Source organism: Berghia stephanieae, chromosome 3 (genome assembly GCF_034508935.2).
Source record: "Berghia stephanieae isolate SIO BIC M18660-M18661 chromosome 3, UCSD_Bste_1.3, whole genome shotgun sequence".
In the NCBI taxonomy this organism is placed as follows: Eukaryota; Metazoa; Mollusca; class Gastropoda; order Nudibranchia; family Aeolidiidae; genus Berghia; species Berghia stephanieae.
This window is the reverse complement of record NC_088362.1, coordinates 73,861,821-73,874,130: the sequence shown is the minus strand read 5'-3', so window position 1 is coordinate 73,874,130 and position 12,310 is coordinate 73,861,821. Positions and strand designations below refer to the sequence as shown.

Here is a 12,310-nt window from a genome sequence, read left to right as displayed (position 1 = left end):
AAAATACGTTACCTGATCGACAAGTATGTACGTGACTACAGGCAGTGACAGAAAGCGTAAGAGCGCTAATATAAAAAAGATGTCTAAAATGCAACGTTGTAGTACATGAAATGAATTTTGGTTTAACTATTCTGATCGGGTAATAAATCAAGCGCAGTAAAGAGGATTGAGAATGGTATATGCGTGACAATGCGCTATATGACTTATGATATATAGATATCCCTTGATATCCAATGCATATTGATTTAACTTCAAGACCAAAATTTTGGGCAGTTGTACAAGATTTGGAAAGAGACAAAGCACTAATTTTTATGTCAAACTTACAAATTAAATACGTATGAAGTATAAATCCGATACTAACATTGCAATAGTGCTAGAAACTGCTTTGGTGTACTTTAACAAAGCGTTATGTCTAATTTATCTAGAAAACTTTTATTACAAATACCGATCCAATAGGACGACCTCCAACAATTCTTAAACCCGATAATTCAAAGAGGTCTAAGGTCTAAGAGTGTCTGGCATGTTGGAGAAAGGTCACTTTAAATGATCAATTTTTTAAATTAATGTTTTCTGGCCAAAATGAAAAAAAGGCGCTTTGTCAGAGTATGGCAGTATTGTCTTTCGAACGGACCACAGTATTGTTTGATATCGGCCTCCGATGTGGGTTGAACTCTGGGGACTCGTGGTGAGATTAAAACAAGTCTGACCCATTATTCACAACATTAGCAGCGCTACTTCCACCGCTTTTGTAATGAATGAATGTTAATATAATATTGTACAGAGGAAAATAGTATCAATCGTAGCGTTCACATAAAACAAACATCTGATGTCGGTAGGAATCAACCTTGTTGTCCAAGTCAAGCAAATTAGGGGTAAAAACTCTTGCCCGAGGAGAAAAAAAAATGTCTGATTCAGGGCCCGAACCCTAGACCTTCCAATGCGATAACCACTATGAAACTGCCAGACATACTCGAATGCATCTTATCAGTGTTGTTTTGCGAGGTAATAGTATGGGACAAATGAATAAAACAGCCCTCTAAATAGGAAAAAGATATGTATTTTATACGCTTTTGAAGTTACTTTATCAACCCTTGTTTTATGCTTTTATACTCAACAAGCTAAATTAGCGTATCATGTACTTGAGTTACAGCGTAATGACCGAGCTAGCATCTTGGTTAGTAATTTAATGTTTGCAAGTGAAACTTTTATGTAAACACCATCAAACGATTACTAAATTTGGAATTGTAAAAGAAATCTAAAATCGAAAACCATAATTATTCGATAAAATAGTCTAACTGTACAAATAAACAAATAAACGAACACACGAATTAATCATAACAATAATATTTGAAGACATAATAAAGTGAATAGATAGTTCGAAGATGACCTCACTCAGGTCTTTGTTATTGTTTTTTGCCATCCGCGTTTATGAGTAATGCTCTCTGAACTGTCAAGCGCATACTATCTTTATACAAAATGCAAAATTGTTGACAGTTGATACGAGTAGAGTTCTGAAAACATAAATAGTTCTATTCTATGTTTGGAAAGAAATTCAATTCACTTTGGAAGGCAGACATTTTATTATTAAAAGATGAAAATGATGACTGGTTGATGAAAGATGACTAAAAATAAAAATCAGAACGCAAAAAATCAGCAACTTTTTTTGATTTAAGTTCTGTTGTCCCCAATTCTACTATGTATGAATTCAATGCAATTATTACTTTTAAGTTTGATTGTCATGAATTGTTGATTTTCCAAAGGTATGATTTCATAATCTCAAATGTGGAATACTGAATATATGAGTTTTACAGGAGGAAAATGAGTTATGAGCGAACTGAATAAGAATTAATTTAGTCTTTGAAAAGAAACTTATTCTATCCAATAATTGATTTGGTAATACAGAAGAAAAATACCATAATCGAGAAGTTAATTATTTAACTCTTTATTACAAACAAATTGAACAACAAAAACAATATAATTCCCTTTATTCACCACCACCACCACCACCACCACCACCACCACCACCATCACCATCATCATCATCATCATCATCATCATCATCATCATCATCATCATCATCATCAGTGGAATTTTTTTCATTGGGGTCTATCTCGAGAAAAGACCGAAATAACTCAGGCGTCAGCCGCAGTTCAAATAATCTCTAGTGACTCGTGTGAATGAAAGCTGGCTATTTTCAGTGACGGAAATAATAAGAGTATTGGTATAAAAGGATGTCTAACAGGTGACTGGCATTTCATAAAATGGAGATAAGGTTCCATATGGCCTGCTGAGGGAATACATGAAACATTGTGAAGCGCTTTGAACATAGTCAATCCGTATAAATGCCCTATATAAATGTTTAAATATCATCGATCTATTAAAGTTTTGAATCCTCAGAATAACAATTTAATTATTCAATATGTTTCAACTATCGACTGTTTATATTTCGGACCCTTACAGCTCATATTTCCGAGTGTTTATCATCTCGACTATTGGGAGATAAAGGAAAACGATACTGTCCCATCAAATCTAATGGTACTGCTGATTTCTGCAGGTCGGATCTATATCGATAGATCTATTTTCAGAGAGAATGCAGCATTTGGAATAAATCTGGAATTTCCATCGACGGCTGTGAACAGATCCTGTTCTAGTTTTGGATTGGGAATAGTATTATAATAATAATATGATTATTATGGACAGCAGTTGTAATCTCTAAGGACTCGGCATGTAGTATTCGCACCTGATAAAGACAATGCTGGAATCATATTGACCAATACTATACTTCCGGTAATGCGGTAATGTGGTACAATCACCGCACAATACCATTCAAATCTTAACAACGGAGAGACACCACTAGTAAGAACAATTAATTTCTGTTTTATATGCCAGGATTTTATGATTAATTCCTGCCATGAAAACTACAGAACAAAACGTGTGAACGTGAATTGATGGGTTTTATATAGCCATGGAGACATGATAAATCCTAACGGTTATTTCAACATGGTTACTTTTATAACATTACACATATTCTATATCACCGGTTATCTTAATACCGTTTTGGAACGATAAATACAAAAGAACCAATTTAACAATCTGGAATTTTTTTTAATGTAGCGATTGTGCAGCTTTTATAGTAAGAGGGTCAAACTCCGACAACATGTTATTTTCCTTACAAAATGTTTTGATCCCACAAACAATAGAAACTGTGGAAGGCTGTTTGTTCTTATTTTGTTTATTGAAATCAATTTTTAAAAATAAACACGCAAGCTGCTGAAAAAAAGAAAATCCCTTTGGTAATAAGGTACGTGGCTTTGTATTTTGATAGGAATTGACATCCGTGCAAATAATATTGGCAGCTCTGATTACCGAATGTAAATTGGGGCTTGGTTTAGCATTGTTGTAATGGACATTATTTTGCGTCTGGTTGAGAGTATTTCCATTTCCACAATGATCCCTTAACAATCATTTTCTTGTGCGACCGCTCGCTGCCCCCCCCCCCCCCTCTTTCTTTCTTTCTCTCTCTATCTCTCTCTCTCTCTCTCTCTCTCCCTCTCTCTCTCTCTCTCTCTCTCTCTCTCTCTCTCTCGGCCCCGACGGAGGGTGTCGTGTCAATTGGATCCTGAGTTTGGCACTGACCCGGTGACTTTTTATTCTAGGTTTTCATCTGACACTTCTCCATACCCCATTTTTCTCATCTTTATTTATACAAATGTCCGATGCACACTTTTCTGAATTTGTCTAGATGTAACTTAGTAGGGTTTGAAAGTCACCGCCTCAATCATCAATCGATTTAAATGACTCACGACTTGTCAAAAAATAAGTCCAAAACCTGTCTTCTATACGAATTTGGGTTTGGGACATTTTGACAAATCGGAGGTCATCTAAATCAAACGCTATTTGAAGTTTCAGGACAAAATGAAAACAAAAATTCCTTTGTCAAGACTTCTGACTTTTTTCGCAATCGGAAGTTGAAAGTTCATCTCCAGTCGAGGATAATTAAATTTCTGGGATATTTTATTGTGTTTTTTTCAAATCTGCTCTGATTGGCACTGTATAGTGTAGAGCTTTTATGATATTTGGTGAGATTTATTGCACGTGACTTTGACTCATTTTAACAATGTGTGGTTTAGTTGCCAAATGTACTACACTTCTTATTAGAACAGTGTGTAACTGTGATGTATCGTTCTTGGATTCACAACATGACTTAATTCCACGGGTTCAAACCTACTTTACTTCCTGAGGGGATGCATTTATTATTTTCCTCGTCGGACTTAAAATTCGGAGATCCTTCTGAAGTAAAACAATGTTGCTCATGTCCGAATACTGTGCGTGTCCTATGATTTAAAGCTTTTAACTTCTCCATCATCATGAGATTAATAAATATTGTTAAGCGCTCGGAGCTATTCATTTATCATGGATTAGAGATATTATATTATAGATGCAATCTGTCTTTAAAATCTTTAGGGAAATTATGCTTTTCAAATGAACACATAAAAGTCGTTCATTGATCATTTTGTCTTTTAATTTATATCTGAAAGATTGTTGTGTTGTTTGCTTGTTTGTTTGTTGTTATGATTTTTTTTGTTTGTTTTTTTTATTTTGCTTTGTTTTTCTATTTATTTTTTTTTTTTTGCGCAATGTTTCCTCCTCCAATGAAACGATCACAAAAATCCACGACCCTACAATTGACATTAACTCACTCAATACTAGAGATTTTTGCTACTTTTCAAAATTGGAATAAAATGTATTATAAATGAGCATGTACCTAGATAGTTTTATTCAACTACAATTAACATGTAAAAGCAAAAAAAAAACATTAGCTTTGATACCACGCCTATAAATTGTCTCAGAAAAATGTAATAAATAGGCATAGGGTAAAAGTAACCTGGGTAAACTAAGGATATAGTCGGTGTTAGGGTTGAGTGAGTTAAGATGTCGTATTCGTATCATATGATTTTGATTGAACATTGGTGTCACTGTATTTCAAAAAATCAAATTTGGTTCTTCAAATTTCATAAATTTTCAAGTGTTGCAACTTCATAATAGTAATACCAAATGTCGATATCATGTCGATATCTTACCTCGTTTTGGACTTCGTGATTCCTGCTGACGTCAGATGCTTGTTTGATGGATTATCTATATAATTCCTTCATGGAAGGGTGATTATTTACTTATAACGCTGCCGCGCGGAAAGCTGTGGTTTCTCAAATCTAATGAAACTCGGTAGTGTGTATATAATCCCTACCCTCTCTCTCCACGTTTAATGAACATTTAACTACGTTTGCAACTTTAAAAAATGAACATATTGTCATGATATTTCTTTTTTTCCCCACTCAACAACAGACTTATTATTTCACTGCCTCAATCACTCTGCTTATGAGCTCAGTTTTGATGGCGACAGTACAATATGCCTGGTCGTGTGGTGAATGTGACAACACCTTGAGAGAAGAAATTGATAATTTTTACGATTTTCATCAGCCTCAAAATCGAATAGAACCTGCAGGACCGTGTTCTGGTGAAGGTGAGGATAACTGAAAAAAAAAACCAAGATAAGACTACTCTCTCCCTCTTACAAAATATAGAGGAAAGAAAGCTTATAAAAACAAACATTAAAATCAGGAAAAGAAAACAAACAAAAGTAAACATAAAATGAAATTTTAGTAATAGTAAATGTAGAGCAATAATTGAAAACAAACAAATCCAATGTAAATAGAAATAAATTAACATTATTATATCAACCCTTTCAAAGGCTTAGCTTTATATTCTGAAGCCTAAATTATAATTTTACGATTAAGGAAGAGTAACTCAATTTTCACTTTCATATTCTGAGCTTTATATTCTGAAGACTAAATATTATTTTACGACAAAAAATAGGCAAAATTACATAAAGAAATAAGAGTGAATAAAACAATCATATTTTTCTGTTGTTTTCTATTTAAATCCTTATTCTATAAGGTTATAAGATTGCAAAAGTCAAGCGACCTGTGTTTGCACTAGAATCGTGGATACCAGAACGTTCCACGTGTCCATGGGAGGACCACTATGAAGATGACTTGCTTGGAGTCAGGTAAAGTAGAGGCTGTTATTAGGCTAAAATCGTACATTTTCGGTGAGAAAGCATTGACATTTACAATAGGCCACCAAGACCCACATAAAAATAACACTTTGCTCTAGAAACAGTTTGCCATCAAATCATAACGTTGTGTTTTAAACGCCTTTGGTTTTTCCCTGTTGTGAATTAACCAAGGGAATTAACCGGAGAAATAGAGAAATTATCCCCCATGTCATTATAGTCAACTATCTTAAAGGGTATAAATGATTTAAACATCAATTTGAAATTCAGATTTCACATTTTATCACAACACGTGGATGTCAAGAATCACAAAACTCGCTACTATGAAAGAATTCCAATCAATATATGAAAATATTCATGTTGTTAGTAAAATACAAAAATAGACAAGTCAGTGTTCATGAAATTTTATTGTTCAGTAGTGTCACAATCAGCTTGGAACCAGTAAGTGGGGGGATATAAAGTCCTCTGTGAGTGGCGCAAAACAATGTCTTAGTAAAACTCATAGCCTGCAATTTCCCAAGATATTACGTAGCAATACAAGGCGACGATCACCAAAAGAAAGTGATTTGTGAAATGTTATTTGTATAGTTCAAAGTAACAAATTATGATTTCTTTGGTACTAATGATAAATAAAAATCTCCTTTGGTGGTTGTCAGCGTATATTGTGACATACTTCTTTGGCCAGTGTGAGGCTATGAGTTTATGAAGGCTACATGCAAAGTAGAGTCCTTGGAAAAAGGTTTTTCACTCACATTTTCTCACCATACTCGAGTATAAAATTAATGATTACCTGGCCTGTAACAGCGATATTTCTGTCCAAAAGATGTTCCATAACAGCGATGTTTCTGGCAAAAGATGTTAAAGCATCGCCTTACAGGTTACATGTATTGTCCTACATGTTTGGTTAGTTTTGCTATTATCCCGCGACCCCCTGTAAAATACTCTGGTAAAAGAAACAAGAAATATCTGTATATCTGATATAAACAGTATCTAATATTCAGTTTTTTAAAAACTGTCAATAAATGTCATGTTATGTTTTGAAAATCTCATTCCAGTCTGGTCACACGGTAAAACTTATATCGATTCTAGAAAAAAACAACCACCCATTTGTTTAGGATTTCTGCGTATTTTTTTCATACGTTGTAATGTTATATTCGCTTTGTTCGTAAGGTGAAAGTCCATCCAGAGCGCAATTGGGACCCTTATATCAGGAAAGGCAACGCCAATGAATATCTATTATACGCTTATTGCCTACCAATTCTTTCCACGTTTAGATAACGTTTAGATAACTACTACTACTACTACTACTACTACTACTACTACTACTACTACTACTACTACTACTACTACTACTACTACTACTACTACTACTACTACTACTACGGTTCGGAAGGGTCCTAGTTTGAGCCTTGTTCGGAACATAGTTGAGTCCTTGGAAAAGTCTCTTTACTCACATTTCTCATCGTACTCGCGTGTTAATTGAGTACCTGGTCGTTAACTGCATTTTCTCTGCAGGAACGCCAAAACAGGCGCCAAGTCTCATTCATTTTACGTGTTGCTGTTGGCCAGGGACCCTTTGTAAAGCACTTTGAGCATGTTTGGTAGATATTATTGGATAAAAAAGCTCAAGTTTTTTTTTTAATTTCTTTTTTTCTTATATAGATATCCTTGCCGTCTACACACTGCCAGACTGGTCACAAGCAGTCAAGCACCTCATCGTTGTTTACGGAAATCTGGGTAAGTAAAAATATTGGGAAAAAAAATGTGGGTGAAATGGTTTTCAAAAGCCTCAGCCTTATATTAAAGCGCAAATATCCACTAAACTGATGTGTTCAACCGTAACCCTCGTTAACTTTTTGCCCGACACTAAGACCCACCAAGACCCATATTTTGACGTCATTTTTAGGTTTGTGGACCGCCTTGTGAGTTGCCTTAAGTAATGTTCAAGATGATCCCATTGGTTGAACTATTGAATACAACTCACGATTTGTTTTCTTTTGTGACCAAAGACTTGTCTTTCGACGTCATTTGTTGGTCAGTCTCAGGTCATGTTTACGAAGGCCACGGTTCAACGCAGTCCCAAGCCAATCGGCAACATTTAACATGTAGGAAGAGACATGTCGCCTCTAAAACGCTTGTACACTTTTATTGATCTAGAGAGATACCGCTGTTACACCCAGGTAAAAAAAACTTGAGCTTTTATATAGCGCAATATCCACAAAACGTGCTCAAAGCGCTTTACAATGGGTCCCTAGCCAACAGCAACACTTAACATGTAGAACGAGACTTGACGCCTGTTAGGCGATATTGCAATTTTTTTTCGGACAAAGACAACGGCTGTTAACGGCCAGGTACTCATTTTACACCCGAGTACGGTGAGAGAATGTGAGTAAAGAGCCTTTTCCAAGGACTCAACTATGCGCCGAGCAAGGCTCGAACCCAGGACCTTCCAATCCGAAAGCGAGTGTCATACCACATAGCCATAAAGCCGCATAGCCAAGACTCATTCTACACCTGAGTGAGATAAGAGATTATTTGAGTAAAGAGTCTTTTCCAAGAATTCAAATTAGCATAACCCATAGCGGAACTCAAACCTGGGACTTAACTGGTCATAACTGCAAGTCAAACCCGGAGACCATAAGGCCACGCACTGTTTAATGACGGTGAATGGGAAAGGAAGACATCCCGCGCTTAATATCGATCATCACCGCAACGTCTGGCTGCAGCAATGATTAAGTCGATTTGTCACAGGGGGATACGCACTATAAAGTAAATAATGTTTATTTCTGAGAGGCTAGTCCTCATCAAATGTCGCTCACTCTGTCATTCTCAATGTTCGGTGAAACAGTTTAAGAGAAGTGAATGTACAACACATGAGCCCCATGGAAACAGAAAATTAAAAGAGGAAAGCATTTAATTAATCCATCAATTCAGTCCGATATGTACTGTCACCTTATAACCAAATACAACAGCTGTGGAACGATTTCATTTTGTCGTATTTTAAGAAATAATTTTCCTATGAGAATGAAAATCAGATCAACCAGAAATTCTTAGGATATATTATTTGAAGGCAAGGGCACGTAACTGATTTTCAAATTAGATTCATTGACCTAAGGTGGAGGTTTTCATTCGTGTAGGTGCGTTCTTTTTAAATCTGTACCATGTACAGTGTAAATAGAGTAGCACACACAGTAAGATAAGAAGGGGCCAGAACATTCATTGGTTATCGTCGCTGTTGTTCTTATTCTTATTTTAAATACTAATTCTAACAGAAGGAATGCGTAAAAACGCGAGATATATTCGTTCTTTTCATTTCTTTAATCTCAAATTGTTGGTCATTGCCATTTTAAAACAAGTTGATGTCTATGGATATTCGCCCAAGATTTTCTGATAATAGCTGGAAAAAATCGGTCAATAAATGTCCTTAAGCAGCAAAAGTGGTAATAGCAGTAGTCAATGTGATATTATATTATCGTCATCATCATCATCATCATCATCATCATCATCATTATCATCATCATCATCATTATTATTATTATTATCATCATCATCATCATCATCATCATCATCATCATCATCATCATCATCATCATCATCATCATCATTATATTATTATTATTATTATTATTATATAGTAGTAGTAGTAGTAGTAGTAGTAGTAGTAGTAGTAGTAGTAGTAGTAGTAGTAGTAGTAGTAGTAGTAGTAGTAGTAGTAGTAGTTGTTGTTGTTGTAGTAGTAGTGGTAGTAATAGTAGTAATAGTAGTAGTATGAGTAGTGGTAGTAGTAGTAGTAGTAGTAGTAGTAGTAGTAGTAGTAGTAGTAGTAGTAGTAGCAGCAGCAGTAGTAGTAGTAGTAGTAGTAGTAGTAGTAGTAGTAGTAGTAGTAGTAGTAGTAGTAGTACTAGTAGTAGCAATAGTAGTAGAAGTAGTAGTAGTAGTAGTAGTAGTAGTAGTAGTAGTAGTAGTAGTAGTAGTAGTAGTTATTGTTGTTGTCGAAGTAGTAATGTCATTATCATTAAAATTTCTTTTCTCTAAGACGGGTCAGTCCAAGAGCAAGCCACCGATGTGAGCCATTACTTCAACACGTCCCGGTAATCGTCAAGGCTGGTTGTCGTCAAGGCTGTGTGGTTTACGAACGTCGGAACGTAACAGTAGCTGTTGGGTTTACTTGTGTCATCCATCCACACAGTGGCTGACAGGGTAACATTGAAGTAAGCATGATCCCTCTCACATGGAGCATAAAATTACGACTATTCAGATGCAAGAATAAGAACAATCCAAGCCACATTTTCGCATCCATCTCCAAACAAATACTCAATTATATTGGAATACTCGATAGCAAGAGGAAATGTTACTCGATGTTATATTATTGTTAAATGTAACAAGATGGAATACTAACTGGCTCAACGAGCCTATAGTATCTGGGGGAACTCAAGAACCAATTAAAAGGAAGAGAGATCAATACTCGCTTGGCTGTACCTTGCATACTGAATTTTAATCTCTCTCTTTGAAGATTTTAATCTGATAAGGTAATCTCCTTTCTCGTCTTTCAGAATTTTACGTTAAGTATTATTGTTTAAATTTTTTTTTGTTCATAGGTGAATAAGAATTGTGTGCCCGATACGTTACGTATTTGGTATGTTGGTCTTGTTTAAGATGTTATATTCATGTTTGTTCAATATTTTTGATTTGAAAACAGAAACATATTTATATATATTATATGTGTCACAAAGAAGCAAATTTAATATCAGTCTCGGTTAAAATGTTTGTATTTAAGAAAAGTTGCAATAATATGTGAGTTGTGCTTTGGGATATTTTGATAGGCTATAATGAGCTATGGTATTCTGTTGTATTCTGTTGTAAACGTCTTTTTTTAAAATCTTGAGAAAACTATTGCTTCAAATATCGATTGATCAAAATGACCACTGACTTAAACTTCCTAAACCTTGAAACTTCCTTGAAGTTTTAGAGGGTCATAGTAAGTCTGGTTTAAAAAAAGTTCTTAAGCATTAGGTTCACACGTCATGATACCGTCTTCAGACGATTGGTGACATATTATTATAGATTCTGTCAAATGAAAAATAATAAAATTCTTGTTATGAGTTATATCACAGACTTGTATATAATATAGAAAGTCATTGATAATATTATGCCGTTATTTTGCGAATGGAAAGCCGTACTTTGGTTGTTATTGGATACAATTTTCTAATTGTATTTATCATCATTTGTTGTATGTTTTTCATGTAAAGCTATGTGTTGCCATAATGATAATACTGATTATCTGCTACAGATAAATTGGTTCTGCGTTTCTAAAGTATCGTCGACATTAAGTCCCGAGATTAATTTGATTGTCTGTGTTGTAGTAGTGATAGCGAATTTTCTATTATACAATTGTCGATTAAAATCCCTTTGAAAAGTCCTTATTAAAATATGACGATGATGATGATAATGATGATGATGACGATGGCGATGATGATGATGATGACGACGACGACGACGATGATGATGATGATGATAATGATAGTGGCGATGATGATGATGATGATGATGATGATGATGATGATGATGATGATGATGATGATGATAATGATGATGATGATGATGATGATGAATTATCATTATTCTCTTGTATATTATTATCTTGTTTTATCGTGCAAAATGCTCATTGCTTTTCCCTATTCAGCATCTCTAAAATTAGTAAACATTTGTGGCAATGAGGCAAATCATATCTATAATATTATTGTCAAACTCGGCTAAGGACATTCTATCACAAGAAAAGCCTTGAAAAATATAAGGATTGCTGATCTGTACGTGCATAATAATTTTATGGTGCAATATGTGTTATTGAATACTTATATATATATATAATAAAACTACGATTGTGATGTATGATTTATGCATCAAAATGTTACGATTTCAACATGTTCATCATCATCATCATTATCATCATCATCATCATCATCATCATCATCATCATCATCATCACCATCATCATCATCATCATCATCATCATAACCACCATCACGTAGAATGCCAAAAAGTTTAGGCACTCTCAGATGTTAACAAAATTTTAGTCTACCGGAAATGAATTTTAATCGATCGATTTAATGAATAAGAAATAACTACTGGTAGGAGTACTGCCGGTGCTGGTTCTACTGATCGAGGCCTTCTAGGAGTGGCTGTTGTATACTGGTGGTTCTGATTTGAGTTGTCGCTCACATGTCCACCAGTTTGTGC

The 12,310-nt window shown here is 34.9% G+C and overlaps 1 protein-coding gene across 1 annotated transcript in view; it reads left to right on the top strand.

The window, feature by feature from the left end:
• Positions 1–11,892, top strand: part of LOC144969345 (uncharacterized) — a 12,274-nt gene extending 382 nt beyond the window's left edge. Inside the window, exons 2-6 of the mRNA XM_078908454.1 lie at positions 1,119–1,174; positions 5,344–5,521; positions 5,956–6,067; positions 7,736–7,810; positions 10,110–11,892. Coding sequence (XP_078764580.1) covers positions 1,119–1,174; positions 5,344–5,521; positions 5,956–6,067; positions 7,736–7,810; positions 10,110–10,269 — 581 coding nt within the window. The 3' untranslated portion in view covers positions 10,270–11,892. The remainder of the gene's footprint in view (positions 1–1,118; positions 1,175–5,343; positions 5,522–5,955; positions 6,068–7,735; positions 7,811–10,109) is intronic.
• Positions 11,893–12,310: the final 418 nt, after the last annotated feature.